At 41.3% G+C, this 25,847-nt stretch overlaps 1 protein-coding gene across 1 annotated transcript in view; it reads left to right on the top strand.

Annotated features, from left to right (window-relative positions):
• Positions 1–25,847, top strand: part of LRRC9 (leucine rich repeat containing 9) — a 78,579-nt gene that overhangs the window by 14,728 nt on the left and 38,004 nt on the right. Inside the window, exons 9-19 of the mRNA XM_073349952.2 lie at positions 1,076–1,207; positions 6,519–6,695; positions 9,651–9,768; positions 13,857–13,992; positions 15,263–15,409; positions 16,928–17,049; positions 18,162–18,374; positions 19,670–19,789; positions 21,034–21,225; positions 23,555–23,680; positions 24,722–24,862. Of these exons, the coding sequence (XP_073206053.2) occupies positions 1,076–1,207; positions 6,519–6,695; positions 9,651–9,768; positions 13,857–13,992; positions 15,263–15,409; positions 16,928–17,049; positions 18,162–18,374; positions 19,670–19,789; positions 21,034–21,225; positions 23,555–23,680; positions 24,722–24,862 (1,624 nt within the window). The remainder of the gene's footprint in view (positions 1–1,075; positions 1,208–6,518; positions 6,696–9,650; positions 9,769–13,856; positions 13,993–15,262; positions 15,410–16,927; positions 17,050–18,161; positions 18,375–19,669; positions 19,790–21,033; positions 21,226–23,554; positions 23,681–24,721; positions 24,863–25,847) is intronic.

The raw sequence follows: 25,847 nt of genomic DNA, 5'->3' as shown, positions 1-25,847 counted from the left end.
AAGTACTGAAATAATAAGCAAGCAGGCTTTAGATTAAAAAAAAAAAAGTGTAGATCACATCTTTATCCTGAGATGATTGATTGAGAAAGGGCTTGCCTACAGACAATTAGTCTTGAACTTCATAGATTTCACCAAAACTTTCACCTGCATTCATGGAGTCACTATTGAAGATCTTGCAACGATATGGGCTTCCTAGAAAGGTAATGTCACTGGTCGAGATGCCATGTGAAAGTTCAAACTACTGCATAAGGACAGAAAATGGAGAGACTGATTAGGTTGATATTACTGGCGTGCAGCAGAGTTTCATCATCTTTTCGGCGTTGTGATGGATTAGGTGATGCACAAAGCAACATCATAGGAAGATACAGGACTTAAGTGGAGTAAAAGAAAAATTCAAGCTCTTGACTTTACATGTGATACTGAATTTTGGCAAATGCTAGAAGCCCACAGCAGGAAATTTAATGCATTCAGCCTTCTTGGCTTGCTGAAAATACTTGGTGTTCACTTGTGCGATAAAGTAACCAATGCTGCTGATATACAAAGAACTGACCAACAGACTGCAGAGACTGTGATTCAAGAAAGAAGGCTGAAGTGGTTTGGACATATACGGATGTCAAAAAAGGGTGTTTCTAGACCAACCCTTGACTGGACACTACTTGGCAGAAGATGAAAAAGAGGATGACAACAGGTGACATAAAAAAACCATTGAGAGAGATGCCGCTGTCATGGAAACAGACTACAATGGAGCAAGAAATGTGTCACTGGACACATTGCCTCATGTGCCACAAGTCCCAAGAACATCTAATAGAAATAAAGTAAATAACAGCCATTTTAATGACTTTTATTAACTACCATATGTGAACTGAGAGTTGCTGGATTCAATCTACTTCCTAGTAGACAGGTGTCCTTATTTAAAAAAATTATTAGCAGTCTCAAAGATAGGACAAGGATTGAACAAAAATCTCAATCCCTATTTTTTTCTGAATTTGCTATCAAAAAAGCAAGATGAATTTTGTGTCTGTCCTTAGTATTTATTATATTCCCACCAAAATTTACCATGTTGTTTCTGTTGCAGAATTGAGAAAATTTACCAGATGGAAGTTAAAAAAAAGAAGAAAAGCAATAGCTTAGTAGTGCAGTTCTTGGTGACTGAATTGGAAACAGTGGGCAACACTCGCTTTGAAGAAGGTTCACCAAGTGATTCTTGGTAAAGTTATTTTAGACATTACATTTTAAACCCTGTTTCTGCGGCCCAATGCCACCCACAATTCTTGATAATTGGGCTGATCTCTTCTCTCTGCAGCTCATAGAGGCAGATCAGAGTTTTGAAATGACATGGTTTGGCTATACCCACTGTGCTCCTGCTTGCTTCCAGTTTCTCTGCCTCTGTGGCTGCCTGTGGAAGGCGGCAGCTTTCATAGCTCCCTCCTTCACATCTGAACAAGCTAGTAGACAATGCTTCAAAATCTAACAGTCCCTTCTGATGCCGCACCATGCCTTTGAGAAAGAGTACAGACTGGCCTTCGCACAAAGGCATTCCTTTCGGACCTCATCCTTACAGAAATACCAGCAAAGAGACAGCAGGCTCCCCAGATGAAAGCTGTGGAACCATGGCTTGGAAAGAAAGCCCCAGGAGAATCCTGCTGCTCCCAAAGCCTCTCTATGACAAAGACCACCTAGGTCTTCCCCCCAGAATGGAAGCTTGGGGGCAGGATTTCCCAGTTCCTGGAGGAATGTGTTGCTTAGCTCATGGACTAGTGAGTGAGGGATATTCCCTTGAGTTACGGGCTCCACCCGATCCGTTTTTCATCCAGTCCCCCATTTCAAATGACCCCGTAAATCACAGTCTAAGCTAGAACAAGATTTCTCACCTCCTGGGTATGGGAGTGATATAGAGCATTCCCTCACAAGAAAGATTCTCAGGGTTCTGCTCCATCTTCTCTATCATTTAGAACAGCGGTTCTCAAACTGTGAGTCGGGATCCTGTTTTAATGGGGTTGCCAGAACTGGCATTAGACTTGCTGGGGATGAAGCGGAAGCCTGAGCCCCACCACCCAGGGCTGAAGCCGAAGCCTAAGGGCTTCAGCCCTGAGTGGTGGGGATCAGGTTACAGGCCCCCCTGCCTGGGGGAGAAGACCTTGGGCTTTGTCTTTGGTCCACCCAACTGGGGTCATATAGTAATTTTTATTGTCAGAAGAGGGTCAAGGTGCAATGAAGTTTGAGAACCCCTGCTTTAGGAGCATGCAGGGGGAATCCGAGCCATTCTAGATCTCAGAAGGCTCAACAAATGGATGAAGAAAATGAAGTTCTGGCTGAAGACCCTGACTTCTATAGTGTCATCCCTGTCCCAGAGGGATTTTCTGTCTTCTGTGGATCTCACAGATGCATACCTACATATCCTGATCAGAACATGCCATTGCAGGTTCCTAATTGCCTACAGCAGAAAGCATTATCAATATCAGGCACTCCTACTATGCTTATCCTCAATCCCCAGGTCTTTACAAAGATTTGGTGATAATCATAGCCAGACTCAGAACATGGGAGAGCTATCTATATCCCTTCCTGGAAGACATTTTTATCAGAGCTCCATCCCCTGTAATGGCACAAACAACTATGTTTCTGACTTTGACTCTCCTGCAGATGCATGGTTTTATTATTAACATCCAGAAAAACACCTTGATTCCATCCACCCAAATAACTTACTTAGGAGCAGACATAGACACCTTGATAGCAAGGATATATCCATCTCTCGAGAGGTTCCAGAAGGTTCAAGACCTCCTTGCATTGTTTTGGAACTGCAAGAGGCCCACGATCGCAGTGAGCCTTCAACTGCTAGGCCTCCTAGTATTGTGCATACGGATCGCCCCATGGACACGGTCACTCATCATGCGCCTTCAAGGGCTTCATCTTAATGGTATGGGACCACACCCCTGAGTACATGAAAGATCAAATGAGGATCCTGGCACAGGTGATCAACTGCTTAAAGTGGTGACCAGCTCAGGGCATTCCTTATGCCTTCCAGATCCCCTGATCCCCATAACTGACTTCAATCTAAAGAGATGGGAAACATATCTAGGGTCCCAAACAGCTCAAGGCTTCTGGAACTTGGAGGAGAGACCCATAGCATAAACCTCCTAGAACTAAGAGCAGTCAAGCTGGTGCTATGAAGGTTTCTGTCCAGCCTAGAGAGGAACCGCTTGCTGATTTAGTCAGACAACACAACCACAGTCACATATGTGAACAACCGAGAGGGAATAAGAACCCCAGTACTATGTGCTGAAGTTACGCATTTTTAACATCTTGGGAATAACTCCTCTGGAAGCAAGCAGGAGCTGAGGGGCCTGGCCAGTTCACATGGCTTCTAAAGTTTGAGCTGCAGAGAGAGGAGAGTAGCTGAGACGTCAAGGATGTGGGAGATTCTGCTAGCAGAAGGGAAATTGATAAATTTTCTGTTCTTACCATTCAGAGTTAGTGAATTTTAACAAACCTCCCCTGCCCCCCCCCCCCAAAAAAAAAACCAAAACACCAGTTAATACATTGTGACCTGAAATTCTCTGAAGGAACTGTTTTCTTCAGAAACATGTGTAGGGCTAAATCTGACCTTGGCCTAAGTAGGCATGACTCTCATTGACATTCGCTGGGAGTACTACGTGCTTATGATATGGATAAACTTAGTCCTGGTGGTTAAATTCATGACCCCGGCTTTGTATGGGAGAACTACATAGGAGCTTAGAGAGAAATGGAATCAGTATCTAACCCATGGGCAGAGCGGGGAGTGGGCACACAGCCCTTCTATAAATGCTATTCACGGATTGAGCAAGAGCAGTGAACTATCTGGACTCGTATAGAAGTTTGTGACCTTTGGATCTGCCCATTTCCATATCTCTCTACCCTGCCCTATATGAAACTAACACAGAGCCCATCAGTGCTGCATGCAGGGAATGCATAGTCACCCTGCTCACCTTTAGGGAAAGGTGCAAGAAACTCTAATATAGACTTATAGAATAACAGGCTTGTGGAAGAATTTACTTCCTAACCCTCAAGTTATTTATTGCCTTATGTCCTGAAGTATACAATTTTATCATCTATTTATTGTGGTATATAAGCTATAATAAACCATCAGTAGAGCTCAAAGCACTTTACAAAGGAGGTAAATATAATTATTCACCATTTTACCGATGGGGAAACCAAGCCACAGAGAGAGGCAGTGATTGTTCAAGGTCATCCAGCAGACCAGTGGCAAAGCTGGGAATAGACCCCATACTGTTCTGTCCACTGGGCCACGCCACCCTCTCATAAAAATACAAAAATACTCTCTCGCTCTGGTACCAGTGTTTTTCTTTAAAATGCAGAGAGTGCTCAAAATGAAAGAAGACGTTTGTTCTATAAAACATTCTTCAAAAGAAATTCAGTAATTTAAAAAAAAATAAATTAGTCCTTTATTTAATAAAATGTTCCAGTAGCTATAATCATGACTATCAAAAAGTACACACGTATTTTGGAAAAAAATAGATCTTTTATTGTGGGGGTTGGGGTCTTCTTAGTATATCTAAAACTGAAATGTGACTGTTTTTGTAATTTGTTCAATAGTTATTTAATTAACATTCACTCCATTGTTGCCTGATGTAAAGGCATAAAATGTCTAAGGATTCCATTAACTTTTAGGTAAGTTCTTTGGACCAAATGCAACACCAGAGGTTTGGGGCCTCATTGAAGTCAATTGAAGTTTTGCCATTCATTTCAATGGGAGCTGTGTTGGGTCCATAGTAATACTTAGGCACAGTAGAAGATAAATATTCCATTATTTGTATAGTATATATTATCAAGACTTTGATTCCTCTGTAGACTAATTATTTGCTATCTTTTTTTATATTTTTTCACATCCAGGAAATTCTTTATAAAATAAGATGGTAGATAAAAGAGGAATATGGAAATCTGAAATGACTAATAGCTATTTTAACTACTGTGGCAGCAGTGACAGCGAGCTCCTGGATAGCTTTACTACTTGTTGTAAAGAAGCATTAAAGGTTGTTTACATGATCTCAGTATAAATAACCTTGACACTTTGTTGAGGGGAGACTCAAATTTAGGTTGGCATTATTTCAAGGACAGTTTTCTGCTTGAGTATTCCAAGCTTGTCCACCTCAGCTGTGCCTTTCTCTTATGTTCAGACATGTCTGCTAAAGTGCTGCCAGGTGCGATGTGCTCAGAGGTTCTCTCTGTACTTTCCTTTATAAACAGCGTTCTTTGTTAGTATTGTCATTTTATTTAATTAATTTTATTTTAAAGCTGCTTTTTCAAGCCAAGGATTTTTAATATTGACAAGGAGAAATGCTAAATGAATCCAATGTTTGAATCAGGGTCTTAGCACAGGTTTCAGAGTAGCAGCCGTGTTAGTCTGTATTCACAAAAAGAAAAGGAGTACTTGTGGCACCTTAGAGACTAACAAATTTATTTGAGCATAAGCTTTTGTGAGCTACAGCTCACTTCATCAGATGCATTCAGTGGAAAACACAGTGGGGAGATTTATATACATAGAGAACATGAAACGATGGGTGTTACCATACATACTGTAACCAGAGTGATCACTTAAGGTGAGCTGTCCTTTAGAGAAAGAGCAGTGTTTTTATTCATTGCAAGTCGATCTGCATTTGTTGTTTATCTTTTTCTAGAAAATTGTCCTCTGATTATTGAAAAGAGTATTTGGTTTTCAGTTTGGTTTTCTCAGCTTTTGGGAAACCGCTACATTTCCATAATAGACTTATTTTAAGAACTGTATTTTAGCTGTCTGTCGAAGCTGTTGATATGGCCCCATTACTGTAGTATCTGAGCACTTCACAGTCTTTAATGTATTTATCTTCACAACGCCCCAATGAGGCATGGAAGTGCAATTATTCCATTTTGTTGGTGGAGAACTGAGCCTCAGTGATTGCCTTGGAAGGCTGTAGGAGAGTAGGGAAGTGATCCCAGATCTCCTGGGTCCTAGGGTAGTGCCCTTACTGCTGGATCGTTGTTCCTCTTTTAATGTTTCGGTGTAGTAATATAGGTCCATGTTCACCGTGCTCACTTTATGCAAGTAATCCCATTGACTCCAGTAGAATTACTCACTTGCATGAGGCAAACAGGATGTGGCAGTGTTCCAGACAAGAAGCCTAAAGCTGTGGCCATAAGCATGTGTGGAGGACTTTATGGAATCTGCGATGCAATGTGGAATCCTAGAGGCAGGAGAGAAACGTGGTGGATCACAAACTCATTAACATTAGTATTTGCTGCCAAATGTAATCTGTAATGTTCAAAATGAGGTAACACAAGGTCATCCATCTCTAGTTGAAAAGAGAGATTTTCTAAAAGTATTAAAAAAAAGAAACTACCCCAAAATATCATTTATTTTTCTTTCCCTCTTCATTTGAAAACTGAAGAAAAACCAGGTTCTGGTTGGAAAAAAAAAAAAAAAAGTTTAAAAAAATGAAGAAAACGTTATTAATTCATTGCTCTCCATGGTTCATTCCTGGACACAGGTTTAATTCCTGCTATGATTTAATTCTGTCACGATTTTGTGCCTGGGACTTCAAAGCATATAGTATCACAGGACTGAAAATAAATCGTATCATTCGAGTGCACAACCGTATCCTGAGGATGATATTTGAAGAGAAGTTTCAAATGTTTTTGGATAAAGAAGTTTTAAGTGAAACAGAGTGAGTAGATTATTTTTAAGGACAATTTAGTGAAGCAGTTATATGTGAAGCAATATGAACTTAGTGATTTTAAGTGATATATTTTACAAAGCAACACATAAACCAGCATAAGGCTGTGAATTCAGTTTAAATATAGATGTGAATGGCCAGATTTTTTTTTTAAAAGGAAAGGCAGAGATATAGTGCAAAAAGAGGAAAAAAATACATGCATGTATGCCTCTGTATTGAACACACATCTCAGTAGTGTACATGCAGATACCTGGTTGCATATTCACCCAGTTGATTTGTATTCTCCAGTGCTGGTGTGTCCAAATTTCTTATATGTGGATTTCAGCCTTTACTTTAGAAAGGTTTGGCTATTATAGAAACTAAAGATTGGTTTATATGGAAGTTCCCTGCAGGGTGGATAATATAACTGACAAATGAGTTCACTGCGGGTTCTGTGTGTGGTGTGATAGCAGGATCAGATGCTGAAGCTTTAAAAATTTAACAGTGATTCTTCCTCTAGTGATTGTCCATATGCATTCTACTTCTGGCGCACATGCATGCAAGTTAGGATTATTTTAGCCAACAAGTATCCATTGGGGCAGTGCCTGCAGCCTGGATGACTTTGTGCCCACCCATACTTCAGTTTGTTCTTGCAACCCATGGCTGGAAGATGGAACTCCTGCAGTGCCCTCTTCTCTGTACAGTGTATGACTTTACTGATGTTTTGTGTGTGTGTGTAAATGAGTTAGATAGTGACCTTGTATAATGTGTTTTTGTCTTTTTTTATGTCTGACTATATATATATATATGAAAGAGCAAAAACCTTTTATTAGTGTTAGGGAGCTTCCTGGTATCGAGGTTTAGCCATTGGGACTGAAATGAAGTTCATGGAGTTCAAAACTTGCCTCCTGTGATATGACTATTCCACTTAATGATGGGTGTTTTAAGTGCCTTTTTTGTTTTGGAGAGGAGAATATGCCTGATAGATGCTCATTCTGTGGCTCCTTCGCCAAGAGAATTCTGAAACTGAGAGAGGTCCATCTTAAATTTTTCTCCTGGAGTGCTCAACAGGATCCTCAGAGTCGGAGAAAAAGGGCCTACTGGGCCTCAGCAGGCTTTCCCCATCAGTGTGCTTATGAGCTGTGGCTCAGCTCCAAGTTCCCGGGCTCCCTCTTCAGAGAAACTTCTGTTTGCTGAGACTGGTAGAGTCTCTAAGTCCTCCTCCATCCAGTCATCTGAAAGGGATAGGAAGGAACATGGTTCCCAGATTGAGTACCAGTGTAGCTCACCCTCCTGGGACTTAGAAAAAGGAGGCATAGATCTCCTCAGACTCTTGTCGGCTCAGCCCCCAACGGTATTACCTGACTTACCCAATGTGATCTCTCAGAATGAAGGTCAGATCCTACCCTGGACCCAGCATTGTTGCTTCTAACAGCATGGAAGCTGGCTGGTTAACTACCATCAACAGGAGCTGAACAGCTGACGTCCAGAATACACTGGTGCACAGCAGAAAGGATTCCTCTAGACTGACTTATGTAGGAAAATGGGAGATTGCCACCTGTCTCCTTTAGAAGACTCAATTCCTGCTGTTCTGGACTATCTGCTGTCCCTAAGCATTCAGAACCATACATCAGCTTCATAAGAATACATTTAGTATCTATATCAGGTCACCATCTTCCTGTCCAGAGTCGCACCATATTTTCCCACCCTGCAGTTGATAAGTTCCTCATGCCCTTTATTCATGTGCTTCCTCCAGTTTGAGTGCTCCCTCTTTCCTGTGACCTTTATATAGTCTTAGCGGGGTTAATGGGACCTCCTTTTCAGCCCCTAAAATCTTTCTCTCTATATCATCCATCTTTTAAAATGTGTTTTTTTTTAGTTGCTATGACATCAGTGTGATGGTTAAGAGAGATTCAGGCCCTCATAGCTGGTACATCTTACACGCTGTTACATAAAGACACAGTGATCCTTAGGTCTCACCCACAGTTTTTACTGAAGATTATTTCAGATGGTCATCTGAATCACATGAATCACCAACCAGTTTTCTTTCCCAAGCCTCACCCCAACGAAGGGAAGCAACGTTGCATGCCCCTGATGTGGTTAATGCTCTTTCATATTGCCTTGACACAACAAAACCCTTCAGGAGTTCCCCAAGAATCTTTGTAGCAGTTGCTGATAGGGTAAAAGGTCAGGCAATGCATACCCAGAGACTGTCTACATGGATGTCTAATTGTATTAGATCATGTTATGAGTTAGCTAGATTAGATCCACCCAGGCAGGTTAGAGCCCACTCCACCAGGACTCAGGCACTTTTATATTTATGGTATGAAAAGCATATCAGTTTCAGAAATTTGCAGGGCAGCTATCTAGGGATCAGTCCTTGATTTCACCCACCACTATTCCTTAATTGAGGCCTCAGGATGCCCATTCTGGCAAAGCTGTACTACAGTCATGATCCTGATTGTGAGGTCACTGATTGCCAGTCACCAGAAGTGGAGTCCACGTGGACTATCACTCAAAGAGGAAAGAACGGTTATTTCTCTTATGGACACGGTGGTTTTTTGAGATGTTTTGTTCACATGGATTCCATTATCCACTCTCCTTCCCAGCTACTTACAGTAATCTTGCCAAGGACCTCCAGCAAAGAGAAGGAAGTAAGAACTTGACATTTTGAAATGCAAAAAAAAAAAAAATTTTTTTTGAGGGGGCACCGGAAATGGAGACCACCCTTATGCGTTAAAGGACGAAAACACTTGTTTTATCATGCATTTTATCTTTAATGTTCACCAGATATTGCACACTGAATATCAATGTTATTTGTAGTTCTTAAAATAAGTGGAAGTCACCTTAATTGCAATCCAGCTAATTCTTAGTGAACATTGTAAAATGAACATGCTCCACTTAGGCTGCATATTATTTTTGCAACAGAAGCACTGAAATATTTTCCTGTTTCTTATTTTTGTTAAGAAACTACAGGAAGATGCTGGAATGTCTCTTTTATGTATTTGACCCAGACTTGCCAGTTAAGAAAAAGCAACTGTTACAAGTGCTTGAGGATGGGTTCCAGGCAATAGAAGAGCACAAGGTGAGATAAAATCTGCATAGAAGAATGTTTATTACTTAGCCCTGGTCTACATTGTGTGTGTGGGGGCGGGGAATCAATCTAAGTTATGCAGCTTCAGCTACGTGAATAACACAGCTGAAGTTGACGTACTGAGATTGATTTATAGTGGTGTCTCCACCGCAGTGAATCAACTGCTGCCGCTCCCCCATAGACTCTGCTTGCGCCTCTCATGGCGCTGGAGTACAGGAGTCGACCAGAGAGTGCTCAGGGGTCGATTTGTTGCATCTAGACTAGACGCAATAAATGGATCCCCACTGGATTGATTGCTGCCTGCCAATTCGGTGGGTCGTGAAGACTTACCCTTAGTAGTTGGTAGCCCAGCTCAGAAAGGCCTAATTGTTGCTGCTGTACCTTTCTCTCTTCTTTCGTCTCTTCTTAGCCCTTTGTCCCACTCATCTTTCCCCTCGTTTTCTGTGTTTATTCTTGTCCTTCCTCCTTGTTGTCTCCACTTTCTTCTTTGCTTTTTCCCTTCCTGGCACAGGAATGATCGGTGCTTTGCTACTTCTTTTTAACTCCCGTTTCATGCCTTCCCTGTTTCTTCTTCTCTCCCTCCTTTTCGATTGCACAGCTTCTGTCCTCGTTCATCACGAATACTCAGTTGGGAGGCAGTCCAGCATTGTTGGTGGAAGCTTCAGGACTAAGTCTCGCCCTTCAGCTCAGGCTCCCAAATTTTCTGCCTCCAGTAGTGTAACAAGTTAGTTTAGTTTCTCCAAACCAGATTGTTTTATAATTTAATTTTTATTTGTTTTTGTGTAGCAGCGACTTATCTATCTTCCTCCTCCCCCCTCCCCCCCAGATTAGGTATTTGGTAGCATGGAGACTTCAAAGCCTCAGCTATAGCTATTCAGACCAAAGGTGTTTCACATACTTAGTAAGAAAAGCCTGCTTGGTGGTAAAAAGTCATCATCTCTGGGTATAATTCTTGCTTGGAGTGAGATGTTTCACATTGTATCCTAGTCTAACCCTTGATGTGATTTGTGACGAGCAGTGGCTTCTAACTTGATGGCTACAAGGATGTTACACTCACGAATAGCCATCAGTCTTTCTAAACAGATCTTGTGCATCCGAACTTACAGGTGAGGAGCTGTTCTTCATAGCCAGGAAGAGCTTTTGAATCCAATGCAGAAAATTGCTCACTTGTGGTTTTAAAAAAAAAAAAAAAAAGAGCCTGGCTCTGGCCACACTTTTACCCTCATGGAAAAGATTTCCAAAGACCCAAAACTTCATTGCACTAGTCATTTCCTGATAGAGGTTAACCGTAGCAATTTTCTGCAATGAACAGGATTGCTGGTGGCATGCATTGGCTTCATTCCCTAAGTTGTTTCTCAATATGCACCTGAAGAAATTCATTCTGGGGATGTGGAACCACACACCTGCTACAATGCAAAATTAGGTGTCCTTCTCTGATCACATCCAAATATCCCCTTGTGGGCAGGTCAGTACAAACAACATGCTGAAAGCCAACCCAATTTGCACTCTAGACCCTTGCATACTCACTAAAGAAGTAAGCCATTCAGGTTGAGGAGCATACTTGGAAGACAAATTTCCAAAATCTCAGCGCACCCATCCTTTTAGTTCACCATGACAGCTCTGTCAGTAGTGTGTCTGAACAACCTCCTTACCCAAAACCCACAAACATGGCCACGTGGGATCAGATCAATGGTCCATCAAATCCAGTATGACAGTGGTCAGTACCATCTACTTCAGAAGACGGTGCAAGAAACCACATTGCAGGCAATTTTGTGTCTCATGGAGGAAGTCTTCCCTGTTAGAGGTTGGTTTATGATTGAGGCATGAGTGTTTGTCCCTTCTAAAATCAGGGAGTAACGAGGTCAAATAGAAGTAATGTTGTGGGAAGAGAAGAATCTGCTATCTTTCAAGATAGTTTGCATAAAGAATATAGAAAAGAGGAAAAGGGAGTTGAAGTCCTTCTTCTAATCCTCCACTGACCCAGAAGGCATTTTGCACTTGCTAGATAGCTAAGCAACCCACATTGCATCTTCAGAAAAGACCAGACCTCTTGAAGCAGGGACCCCTTTCATTCAGACCAGAAACACCTACAGTTACCAGCCTAGGCATCCTAAGAAAAGTGTAGTTCAGCATGGATTCTCCATTGGTCTCTGATATAGTTTAGGCTATCCAGATAAAACTCAACCAGGAAGTTTCACTCATTGATCTGGTCAAATTTGTTTCATGTGCAAGAGGAAACAGAAGGCTTTTTGGGGCAGGGACTTCTTCTTTGTACCGTGCCAACTGCATTGGGTCCCTGACCTCTAGATGCTACTGTAATACAAATATATAATAATAATTACAAGGTGCTGGCCATCTCAGCTGCACTTGAGTTTCTCCAGATTGATTTATTGGAGTCCTACAACCAAGCACAATAGAATCATGGGTCCCAGTCCCAGCCCTAGCAGTGTTCTGTAAGTAGGCACATTGGACTCTTCTGGGGAAGTAGTTCTTCTATCATTTTGTTTGAACACTTGACCGTCCTTTGGAAGTTTGTGGCATAAATGGGCATTCCTAGTGCTGTAAAGTTATAGCTTGGGCATATGGAATACGCCTGCCAGTTGTATGCTGTTTATTTCATTCTATCCAAAACATGAAGGCATTAGGGCCTCAAAGTTCCTGCAGGCAAGATGTTAAAATCCTGCACCATATGGCATGCTTGGCATCTGGGAAACTATTCACAGAATTCCACAGGGGCACTGGGAAGAAAGAGTATGAGCCTCATGTGAGGAAGATTTGCAAAATAAGTTTCCATTCCTCTGCAAAGTCATCCTTGATAGGAAGGTGCTATAGGTGGGTTGGTTCCTACATACATTCCTGCCTATTATTCTACTAGAAGAATAATGAAAACTCTGTTTATTCACCCCTCCCTACCTCCAACTTGTGTGAATCACTGTCTGCTACTTCCAACTGCTGGTGAATGAGGAGAGAACCCGTGTAAAGGAAAGAAAAAAAATTCTTACCTGATCATTTTGTTTCTGTTAGCAGATTCTCTTCTCATTCAGCCCACCCTGGGAGTCTGATAAATGACCAGAATACAAACTGAATTCTTTTTCTAAAGGGAGACTTAGACATATACCTGTCTTAAAACATATTATATCAAGTTGTTATCTTAATGCTAATAATCAGTTGCTGGAGTGTTCCCACAGCTGTGGAAGAACTCTTCTGGCAACCTGAGCTGAAGGTGGGGCTTTGTCTTGGAGCCTCCAGCAAAAACATTGGACTGCCTTGTTGAATTCCATACATAGGGGTCATTGTCTCATTAGTGATGAATGAGGAGAGAAGCTATTAACACTGAATTATCAGGTAAGAAATGTCTCATTCTGACCCATGAAAAGCAAAATGTAGAGAGATGGGATAGGAGAGCCTTCTCTCTTTCTTCTTCTGCAGCATCCTCATTTCGTCTTCCCTACTTATAGCCCACCTCTCCCTGGTTTTCTGTTTTGTGAACAGCTTGTTGTTGAGTGATGGGATTGTATCTTCAGAAATACCTGTCTCTCCCATTTCTCTCTCTGCTTCTTTGTTGTTGTTATATTGTGGTAGAGCTCAAAGGCCCCAGTTAGGACTGCCCCCTCCCATTGTGCTAGGTGCTGTTCAAAGATATAGAAAAATCTGATTCCTGCTCCAAAGAAAAAGGAGTCCGGTGGCACCTTAAAGACTAACCGATTTATTTGGGCATAAGCTTTGCATCTGAAGTGGGTTTTTTACCAACGAAAGCTTATGCCCAAATAAATCGGTTAGTTTTTAAGGTGCCAACAGACTCTTTGTTGTTTTTGTGGATACAGACTAACATGGCTACCCCTCTGATACTCTGCTCCAAAGAGTTTACGATCTAACTTTCTTTTCTCCTGACTAGATTGTGATATCACAAGTAAATGAGCCTGCCCTTCTTGTTTTTTACTCCTCCCTCTTCCACTCTCCACCTCTTCCTTAATTCATTTGCATATTGTAAAGCTGCTGATTTAGGATATATGTCTTGAAATTCTTACAGGGGGCATTGGTCAAATAAACATACTTAGACCTTACTTTAATCTTTGCAGCTTTCAAGAAGAGAAGAAGCTGTTCTCCTGTCTAACAGTTTAAGTATATGTGAATGTCCCAGAATAGAATTTTTGCAGCAACAAATGAAGGATGAACGTAAAAATAACAATGATCTTGAGGAACCATTCATACATGGTAATGTAATAGCTTGGAAAGGTGGTTTAAAACATCATTGATAGGTGTAAGGCTCATTTCATAAATCACTTCAAAGTGTTTTGTCTTGTAAGTACAAGAAAATCTTGTAACTACAGTAGATTGTGACAGAGTATACAGGTCTTTTTGTGGAGGGACCCTAAAGACCTGCTGCAATCTGGCCCAGTGTCCTTTCTATTAGGAAACCTCAACAAGCTATATAATGGCCTGGAGCTAACTCCTAGACTGGTTCAGAGGCACCTAAGAGAGGCACTCCTATCTGGAAGCTAATTAGATGTAGTTTAACCTTTCTAGACTCAACAGTTCGAAAGAAGGGTGAGTTTTAGGGAGTGAGGGGAGACACAAGGGGGTTGTACTAACTTGAAGCCAGGACAGGGCACTCTGAGGAAACAGGCATCACTAGTGACAGGATGTATCAACCCTTCACCGGCATGGAATGGGTTAAGAAGCTTCTTTGTGCTAGAAAAGCGTCACTGTGCCACACTGGCAAGTCATGCCAGGAATGGAGAAATTTAAAAGGAGGCATCACTACTTAGCAGTGGGCAGCTCAGGAAGGGAGCAGTCTGTTAAGGTTCCCAGCTCCCAGGAAGAGGCCTGATAACTAGCAGAACCTGGTCCCTCAAAAAAGGGAGCACAGGTCCCCTGTGCTAAAAGGGTGAAGTGACTGTGTCCCATAACTTGTGCTGGAGACCCCAAGTGGCCTCTAGGATAGACTGTGGCCCATCCAGGGCCCCTCTGAAGAAAGGGAGGCCAATATCCTGGCTTAGAACTGCCTTTAGGTTTGTTTGTTTTTTTTTAATTTGCCCTTTTGTTTAGCTTTGTTTGCTGACTTTGGATTGTTTGTTTCACCTGAGACTCTGAAAAGGGGAGAAATAGCCAGAAGGCCTTGGCCAGAAGGCTGAGAGCTGGCCACTGCTAAACTGACACTGACCTTTCCAGCTAGAAGGACTGGACTTGTGTGAAGTAACATCAAACGAAGTGTTCTGATGGGGACAGATCCTTGACACCACCCTCTTTTATTTTTGTACGTCTGAGTTTACTGCTTATAAATCTTAGCCAAATCCTACTGTTCTGGGAAAAAATTGTCGGAAGTCTTTCTTCCCAAAATGTACTTGTTAGATCGTTAATCTGCCAGGCCAGAATGTAGTCTCCTGTAGTATGGTATCGAACTGACAACCAACATTTTATTGCCCTGTGTTTATACTAAATTTGGTAGCATTATTATTAAATCTTCTTTTCTTTCCATCCCTAGGGAAACTCATAATTGCAAAAGTTTTTCTTGGACATAGTGTTCCAGCTTGTGAAAAAGATCCCATCAGTCAAGTCAACTATCCAGGGGCTAATTCAGTGTTCAGGCCTCGGAAACATTTACTAAGTGATACATCTGCTGCCAATGATGGTAATGTATCTGTAGACTGTTAGCACAAAGTGGAGGTTGTATCAGTGTTGTATTCTAAACACTGTCTTTCACACATCTAGGAGCCTGTTGTGGAATTTTGGTCCTGGTGGGAACTCGGAATACGGTCTTGACCCAGCCTAAGTGCATGTTGTTTTGAACTAAGGTTAAAGAGGATAATAAAAGATGCTCACTGTTTTAGTGATTACTTGTGGTAGTTTAATTCACACAGAATTTAAAGGAAAGCACGAAAGACCAGATTGGACTAGTGGCTGAAGAGCACATACTAGAAATAGTATGGTGTACACAATCCCTCTCCCAGCTTTGCATTGTTCAGGGCGGGTGTGTGTGTGTGTATGTGTAATAACTGGGGCCACGTACACATACCTCAGTGGAGATCAAACACCTTCATCATTAAAACCCCCAAGCCATCTCTGCTTGAGCAGAAGGAGAATTCCTTTAACGCTGAGAAGCATGCTTTATTGTCTCTAGAGGGAGTCATGATCACCCGCACTAAGTCTGTGTATTACCTATGTACAATGCAACAAACTTTGAGTGGTCGATCCTGCTTGCTCCATGTGGCCAGTCAACTTTGCAGGACAGTGCAGAATGGGAACAGGGCCATGGCTTCACCTCTTCCCTGTCCAGTCGGGGGGATTTGCAGTCATTGGAATACTAGAAGAGAGCAATCCGTTTGTTTACCTTAGTGCAGGAACTGTGATTGTACCTGTCCTTCCATGGGCAGGAAGACAAGAAAACCAATCTGTTAGGTGATTACACCATAAAATGATGGACTAGTTTTGGGTAACAGTGCAGTATAGCAGATTGTGCCATGGGGACCGAAGCAAAGTTCCCTTTTCCAATAGTCCACCATGAAAGAAAAGCTGTGATTCTCTCCTTGGCTCCCCCCTCACTCCAGATAGAAAATAATCTGTACCAGGAGATTTCATTTAGCCCATTGGGTATTGGGAGGGGGGTGGGTGGGAAATGGAGCCAAGTCTCTTGTCCAATCCCTATCCCTGCTTGCCCACTCCCTTCCAACCGGCAGGAGAGGGAGTAATGGCCCCAGAGAGGTTGCCTCCCACTCATACTGGAACCTGCCAGCTGTGCAGGAGTAAGAGGGCATGTTACTACCCTCTGAGGATGTGTAGCGCAAGGAACAGGGTTGCCATAGGAAAATAAAAAGCTAAATGATACGGTTCTGCAATAAGATTTTTAGATGCTGCTTTAGGGCACCTAAAGAGAATTAAGATCCTAAGAAAACAAATCTCCCTTGACAGTTTTCAGAGTAGCAGCCGTGTTAGTCTGTATTCACAAAAAGAAAAGGAGTACTTGTGGCAACTTAGAGACTAACAAATTTATTTGAGCATAAGCTTTCATGAGCTACAGCTCACTTCATCGGATGCATTCAACTCAAAACTTAAATGAGAGAAGTGTTTGTTCACTACATCCTGTGGGGAACATGAAACAGTCTTGTATTTATTCCTTCCGCTTGTGTTTATTCCTTTTCTTTTGCTGTAGAAACATATTCTTCCATGGAACATAGAAACTGTGACTGCCGCCATCGACAGTGTGAGTGGTTTGTGTTTGATCACGAACTGGTCTTGCCTGAATACGTCGTTGAATTTGAGTACACTACACTGGTATGAACTTTGTTTTCCCTAGTAGGATGTTAGACAGTAAGCTTTAGATCTCAAAGATCAAGAGAAAAACAACTAGTTGAAATTACTCCTCCTTCACTCAAATTACCTGACAAGGACCTAAGTTCAGGGTTCTGTTCCCTCTAACTGTTTAAAGGCTTGATAAAACTCCCATTGAAGTCAATGGGAAACTTCATACACTACAATGAGAGTTACATCAGATTCTTATTTTGTAACATTATCAAATGTGATGGGAAGGCACAGAGACTTAAATGAAGTCTTAGCAGTGCAATGAAGCACAATTGAAAATTAGCTCCTCTCTCACTAAATGCACCATCCATCGAGGTAGTGAGACACTAAAATGAATGAGATTTGACAGTGTTTAAAACCTTGCTTCATGGAGTCCTGAATGAGAGAGCAACTCATTATCAGTTTGTAGTTTGGTTTAAAGTGTGATGTATGTAGTTTTGAAGCATGCACAGATATTCTGCTACTGGGTTGGGATCCTGAACAGGTTTTTTCTTAAATAAAAAAGCTTTTATGATTTTTTTTATAAGCTAAGCGGTGGACTGGCCTTGTGGTTATGTGGCTATGTAATTTGCTTTCATCATGCAGGGGTCTCAGTTCAGGTCCTGAGCTCTGCTACCTGGCAGAAGCAGGGTGTGCTGCAAAAGTAAAATATTCAGCTCCTGGAGGGGAGCGTAGGGGAGATTTCCCCCCTTTCTGTCACATTTGAGTGGTCCACTGCCAAAACAATTGCAGTACTGATGAGCTACGATGGTTCTACATCTAACTCTCCCTCATAGGAGAGTGAGCTATTGCAGTGCTTGGACTTAGGGGGTTTGGGTGAAGAAGCAGACTTCTGTTGTCTTCAGTGTGCGTTCTATATGTGACAGGATATGTCCCATAGACTCTTCATTACTTTTTGTTCATAACATACTGTAATGTGTAAATGCTTGTGCAAACAAAAGCATTGTTGTTCTCTTCTGAAAGTGCTGCATTACCGAAAGATAGTTTCATAACTCTACTTTCTGCATATTTGTATGCAATTTTAAATAATTTACCTAATTTAAAATAGAAATTTTACAAATGTTGACAAATGTTATTTTGCATAGGTCAAAGTTCAGTCCCTGTTTTCTACGCTCAGCAATGTAATTGTAGAAGAAAGAAAGAAAAATACAGAAGGATTTATATTGTCTAGTGATTTGCAATGTGATGACAAAGTTATGAGTATGGAGCCTACAGTAAAAGCCAGACCCAAAATTGTTTGCTTGGATGAAAAGACAGTGCTTTCAGTTGCTAAGGCCAATATTTACAGTCAAATAACGGTGAGTATTGTCTGTTAAACTTACAGCGGGACAAGTTTATTACATAATCAATGTCATATTATTCAGATTGCCTCATAAACTAGTCAAAAGTAGGAAGTCACAAATTAAGGCTAGCATTTGGGCTTGATTCTGGTGTTACACTTGTTTTACAACAGTGCAGTGCTTTGGGAGTAACTGGAGATCCAAAACTAGCGTGAAATCTCAGTGTCTTCTGTCCCTAAATTATGCCATTTTTTTTTTTCATAAAAATATGAATGACAAATATTGGGCAGGATTCTGATCTTACTGACTATTGTATAAATAACTCCACTGAAATCACATGCAGAACTAGTGTTTGTGAGACCCGGTTAAGGCCTAAAATGTCAGCTTTAACTGCGAGTCTTAAAGTTTTCTTGGCTGCATGGTTGCGTCGTCATAGTGATCACTCCTGAAAAGATTTTGTCAGTTTTGGCATCAGAAAAATATAAATCCAGTGAAGGGGAGAACTTTTGACAGCCACATAGCTACACGCAGTTTTCAGTATCATTGCAACTGATGGGCCCACAAAACCCTTTATGCAAATACCTATTTGCATACAGAACTCCTTTCATTGCACAGCTAACTGCAGTTTTGCATTTGCAGTTACTCATTTTGTCTGTACAAACTTGGTGCAGGAAGCCTGCTGAACATTTGACCTTTCAAATTGTTAAATAGTTTTGATCTCCTCTCCTGTCTGTGTCTTTGATGCAGTAGCAGTTCTCCACTCCCCCTTGCACTCACCCATAACTCCCTTTCCTGAGTTTGGCTTCAGGTGGCTGGTTCCTCCCCTCTTCTGGGTGCCACTCTCCCCAAACTGTACTCCGGGCATGGAGGAATTCCCAACTGGCAGTCTTCCAACCAGTCTCCCCAAGCAACAAGATCTCTCCTAGTGGGGAAGGATTGGAAACTGTCCTCCCTTCTTGCCCCTACCATGACCTCTTTCAGTGGACCAGTAAAAACCATTTCTCAACTGAATCTCCATCTTCCCATCCTCTGTTACTTCAGGGAGAAGGTAGAGGTGAAGAACAAATATCCTTCAAAATAGAAAATAAAAGCAATACTTTGTCCCAGGGTCCCTGCAACTGATCTTCACAAACTTCATATCACTTACAAGTAACTTTTCTTAGCCCTTTTTATAATCTAGAGAATAGAGTTACATTTACTCTTACACGCTAGCAGTTGAAGCTCTGTAATGTTGAAAAACGGTGATGGAGTAGCACAGAATTTGGTTGTGTATATATATGGTACAGTTGTAATCTCATTAATGTTTTACCTAGGTTCTGAATTTGCATGGGAACAGCCTGAGCAAACTGCGGGACATCTCTAAACTGACAGGGCTTCGAAAACTTATTGTCAGCTTCAATGAATTTACTAGTTTAGATGATGTTTACCACATGGTAAGAAATGTTGCTCTATATTTTAATTGAAAAAAATCCTTTGTGTGTACAACTTAAATATATTAATGTCTATTGAATGACAGCAAGCCTGATTTATTCCTAATGAGTGAAGTTCACTGCCTCTAAACAGAGCCTTTGTTCCTACTTTTGCTTTGTAGTAGGTAGTGTGGACTAGCAGGCAGAGCACTGGATTGGGACTTGGGTGACCTGGGTTCTATTTCTGGCTCTGCAGTTGGCCTGCTTAGTGGTGTTAGGCAAGTCATTTCACCTCCCTTGCCTCAGTTCTCCATCCATGCGATGGAATAATGATACCTACCTCCTTTGTAGAGCGCTTTGAGATCTGCAGATGGAAAGTGTTATGTAAGAGGTAGATGGTGGTGGTGGTGTTACTCCTCTCTCTACTTCCTGTCTCCCACCCTTTGTCTCTCTTGTCTACTTAGATTGTAAATGCTTCAGGTTGGAGACCGTTCCTTCTTGTGTGTGTCTACAATGCCTAGCACAATGGGCCCTGATCTTGGTTGGAGTCTCTATGCACTATCCTAATACAAATAAATAATAATAAGTAACACAACAATTAATAACACCCAACTGATTAGACTTGGAGTGGGGCTTTGACTGTGGGGTAGGAAGGATGACTTTCATCTCCAGGCCCTACAGTGCTGTTCCTCCAGGGCTACCATTCTAGTGTAGCTGTTAAGTATCCCCTTCCCAGGATTTCTGGGCCACTGGATCTGTGTGATTTCAGATCATGTGACTAAAATCACAACCTGCCTGCAACCCTCTCTTTTGCATAGTTTGGGACCAGTACGGAGTCACCCTCCATGCGGTGTACAAGATATAGACCCCTTCCCCCACCTTCCAAGGACTCTCTAGATCCCGCCACTCTCAAATGGTGTGATTGTCTCACTCACCCTGGCTAAAGTAGTGCACAGGGCCTTCCATGGCTGAGCACACTAGGGATGAATTCCACCCTGAAAAAGAAAATTAAAACTACTGTATTCTACTGGTGGATCAGGAAATATCAGAGGGTGGGCTGGATTCAGATATACATTCCAAGGTTCAGTTGCTTAACCAGACTGCTCTCCAAACAGACTTTCTGCTGCTGAGCAAGGGGCACTTGGGGCATTGAATCTGGATGACAGTGCCTTCTGTGAGACGGTCTATTAAAACTGAGTTTATTACCAAATATTTCCTTGCTTTATTTTTTTCTGTGCAATTATTCTCAAATCGGTATTGTCTTGCAGCCCAATCTGGAGTATTTTGACGCAAGCCACAACCATGTGATCACGCTGGAGGGTATTAGAGGCTTAAGCAGATTGAAGTATTTAGACTTGAGCTGGAATCAACTGAAAAAGACTGGAGAGGAAATAAATGTCTTACATAAACACACTTCAAATGTACTCAGTCTTGATATCAGACATAACCCATGGCATAAGGTATGTGTCAGTGCTTAAAATTCTCAGAAAACCTTCTAACCAAAACAACAATTAGACTGTATAGTGCTAAATTTTGGGCCTGGTTTTCATTTACATTGAGGCCCCTTTACACCACTCTGGCTGTGTAAGGGGCCTCAAAGTGGATGTATATGTAATTAGTGCCCGCTTTAAGGACGATTTACACTGTCAGACCCTTTGACTTCGTAAACAGTCCTGAGCAAGGGGTTGTGCATAATCTGCAGGAGTGACTCCTAGAAGCATTGTGACTCAGTGATGCTACTCTGAGGCATAATTCGTCTCCTCCTTGCTTCGAGTAGGTGGTAACTTTACTGATGATCTATGCCAGCCGTAAAAAGCCACCCTTTGCCCCCACTGCACTGACTCAGCTGTGCTGGCCAGTGCAAGGGGACAGGGCAGAGACAGTTTCCCTCACTTTCAAGGGAAATATACAGTGCCAGCCTTCTACCTGGTGACACACACATCCCCCAGAGCAGCAGCCCAGCTGTGCTGGCTGTGGCATTGGGGAGCAATCCAAGACTCAGTCCATTTCACACCCTCTCCATCCATTCCCTGAGTACCTCTGTAGTCCTCTTCTCCTGAATACTTGGATCCGAGAGCTATGTATCCTAGTTAAGAGGTGTGCGTACTCCTCCTTTCTCCCATGCACAGGTGCATAGTCCCATCTAGTTTATAAAGTTGAAATTGATCATTATTATTTTGGTAGTTTCGGTAAGTATATTTTCCAGCTAGAAATAAGGATGTTGTTATTCACTTTCCTTACAAGTATGATTATCCAGTCTGTGTTTTTCTTGCTCTATATTTAATTTAATGGGAATTTTAAAATGTTTCTGTATAAGAGTTAGGGCTGTTGTTCCACCTTGAGTTTAGGTTGACATGTCCAAATCCCCTTGAGCTTCTCTTTCACCTCCTCTGAGGTCATCAAATTCCTTGCATTTAATAACACTGTAGTATTTGCAAACTTCTGGCTTATAAGGCAGGTGCTAACAACTTTGTTATGTACCGCACTTAATGTCTTACATAGCTGTGTATAACTGCAATCCTTCAGGGCTAGTTTTTTTATTTTATACACACATGTAAATCCAGAGTAATTTATTGACATCTGTCAAGGTTGTTTCCCCACTCTGAACTCTAGGGTACAGATGTGGGGACCTGCATGAAAACCCCCTAAGCTTATTTTTACCGGCTTAGGTTAAAACTTCCCCAAGGTACAAACTATTTTACCTTTTGCCCTTGGACTTTATTGCTGCCACCACCAAGCGTCTAACAAATATATAACAGGGAAAGAGCCCGTTTGGAAACGTATTTTCCCCCCAGAATCCTCCCAAACCCTACACCCCCTTTCCTGAGGAAGGCTTGATAAAAATCCTCACCAGTTTGCATAGGTGAACACAGACCCAAACCCTTGGATCTCAAGAACAATGAAAAAGCAATCAGGTTCTCAAAAGAAGAATTTTAATTGAAGAAAAAATAAAAGAATCACCTCTGTAAAATCAGGATGGTAAATACCTTACAGGGTAATCAGATTTAAAACATAGAGAATCCCTCTAGGCAAAACCTTAAGTTACAAAAAGACACAAAAACAGGAATATCCATTCCATTCAGCACAGCTTATTTTCTCAGCCATTTAAACAAAACAGAATCTAACGCATATCTAGCTAGATTATTTACTAAGTTCTAAGACTCCATTCCTTTTCTGTTCCTGGCAAAAACAACACACAGACCGAGAGAGCCTTTGTTTCTCCCTCCTTCCAGCTTTTGAAAGTATCTTGTCTCCTCATTGGTCATTTTGGTCAGGTGCCAGTGAGGTTATCCTAGCTTCTTAACCCTTTACAGGTGAAAGGGTTTTTCCTCTGGCCAGGAGGGATTTTAAAGGTGTTTACCCTTCCCTTTATATTTATGACAACATCAGTGTCACATTAGATCAGTGTAACCAAACCTAGCCCAAATATGTTATTCCTTATAGTTTTCTACACGTGTGGCAAGATTCAGCCCCTTCCCCACCCCTTTTCACCCATTCCCAATCCAGATGAGCAGGGAGGACATAGCATAGCAACCTTGTGGAGGCTGCTTTCTCATGCACACTGCTGTCAATGGTAGGCATAGCTGGGACATGGGAGCAAGGGGTGCATCTTCTATCTCCTTTTTTACTTTCTTGTGTGAGCACACAGGATGGACCACAATCTAGCCCTTAGCATACATAACATGAGAGGAGACTGGATTGAAAGCAATCATATGTCCTTTTTTTGTATGTAACCGTATAGACAATTTAAAAAAACTCAATTACACCACTTCACTTTTTTTCTCCAAGCCAGCCTCATTGCGTTTGAGTGTTATTGGCCGATTAAAGGCTCTTACTCATTTAGATGGAGTCCAGATTACTGAAGAAGAGGCTGCAGCTGCTTTGTGTTTTATTGCTGGATCAAAGATTTCTCAGGTAGGATATTCCATTTTGCTGTAACTTGTAGCAAATGCAAGATTGGAAACAAGAAGTTATAGGCACAATCATACAATCTGACTTCTATTTTAAAATTTGTATTTAATCATATTTTTAAAATCACCTAGTTGCCCTCTGAAAATGCCATATTTTGTGCTCTGAGCAGCTGGCTGGGAAGCAGCAGTTATTTCACAAACATTGTTCTTACTCAGAGCTTCGCTGATATTGGTAATGATGCTGGTTCACAATGAAGGGTATTTCATAATGTTCGATTTTAGATCACTTTAAAGTTGTTAAAAATGACTGTTTAATTTCAGCTCTATTCAAAACATGGGAAATTAAATATGTTTGCCAAATAAAAAAAAGGATAAATCAAGTAGCAGAAAAACTGTCTAGGCTTCTGAGAGCTTGTGTACGTGGCAAGTTAGTGTGCAGCAAGCCGAGTGTGATCTACTGTGCACCAGCTTGCCACTCACTAACTCACTGTGTGGACACTGCTACAACACGGTAAAAGTCCTGGAATTCGACTTAGCATTAGTGTGTGCAAGATGTTGCACTGTAGATTCACACCCTAGCTTGCTACACACTAACTCGCCACAGTATGCAAGCCCTGAGAAGGTATTCCAGACAGTGGCAAGCAAAAAAAGGGCTAAATTATTTGACACTAATCTTTACATATCTTAGCCCAAATTGTATTCTTTATTCAGGTTTTACTCTGTCCATTCTCTAGCAATCCCCCATGACTAGAATTGGACTTTACTGTGGTAAGAACTGATCAAAAACAGAGTAAGGACCTCAAGATTTGCCCCGATCATTTTTTTAGTAGAATAATAAACATTAGAAATGGATGAGATCTATTACCATGTTTCAGATCTACTAGACCTATTAGTTCTACAGACATATTAGATCTACTAACATACGATAATCTCCTTATAATTGGGAGACTGTAAGCCATAAAGACCTATTCATGTTACACTGTGGAAAATGTACGTTATTTATACCGTTATATTATCTGTTTATTAAGTATTTTCATTTTGTCAGGCATCTCTATTAGAACATTCTAGGACTGATGAAGCTAGACCACGCGTTCTGAGTGTACATCCTTATGCCAAAATTCTGACTCAAATTAGCAAGAACAAGGTGGATTCACAAACACATTTCAATAGCAGCTGGTATCCTAGGGTAAGGCTGTCTCTATTAAATATAGTTCATTAGGTGTTAGATTTATCTCTGTCACATGTTTATTTTGTTATATTTGTTATGAGTTGATGCATGTTAATTAAAAATATATATTTTTGAGCACTTAAAAATGTAATGTACCAACTGAAGTAGAATATAAAAACATAAGAGTTTCCATATCGGATCACAATCTTCTCTTCTGTACATACTAGCTCTTTTCTTGTGAGCTGGCAGGATATTGAAACTTTAATATTCAATGTTCGCGCACTGAATTTTCACTGCTGAGCCCATATTACATGAAGAATGGTGGTAGGTCTAATTTCAGGCCTACACACATTGCCTCTTGTCTGGCATGACAACTTACAATTACAACTCCACTACATAACAAAAAGCCATAGAACACTACATAGGAAGATCCAAGTTCACCGTAGCCTGTCATGATCCATGTCCTGACCTCTCCTCTGAAATCATGTTAATCTGCCAAGAATAAAAGGTTAAAAGCTCCTCTGTCAGTTCAATTTGTTGTGTAGAGTATAGAATAGCTCGAGGAAAACACATTTCTGCTGATGAGCATAGTGTTTTATTCTGTGTGCATTAAGAAATACACGTTTACAGACATTTCCAAAAGAACCAACATTTCAGCATATGGTGTCAACGTTACGCTTTGTGACATCAAAATGAAATAGGGTTCATATAGGGATATAGTATGTTGTTGTAGAAAGAAAAAATCCTATCCAAAAGGAATATCACCACAGACAGAAGAGAGAACATAAGTTGTCCTTTGGCTGTCAGCATAGCCTGTATAAGAAACAGCTTTGAATTCTGTAAAGGTTGTTTGGCATAGGTAGGAGACAGAGCTGAATATCCTGGGCTGCCAGAGACTTAACTTGCTAAATTAAGCTATGTGGCCATTTTTTTTCATCATTGCATGATTGGTTAGCCTGATGAAGAAAACTGCAGCCTTACTCAGGGCTGGCGTTAGACTCGC

The sequence above is a fragment of the Lepidochelys kempii genome, chromosome 6, assembly GCF_965140285.1.
Source record: "Lepidochelys kempii isolate rLepKem1 chromosome 6, rLepKem1.hap1, whole genome shotgun sequence".
Taxonomy (NCBI): Eukaryota; Metazoa; Chordata; order Testudines; family Cheloniidae; genus Lepidochelys; species Lepidochelys kempii.
This window is presented reverse-complemented; position numbering and strand designations above follow the sequence as displayed.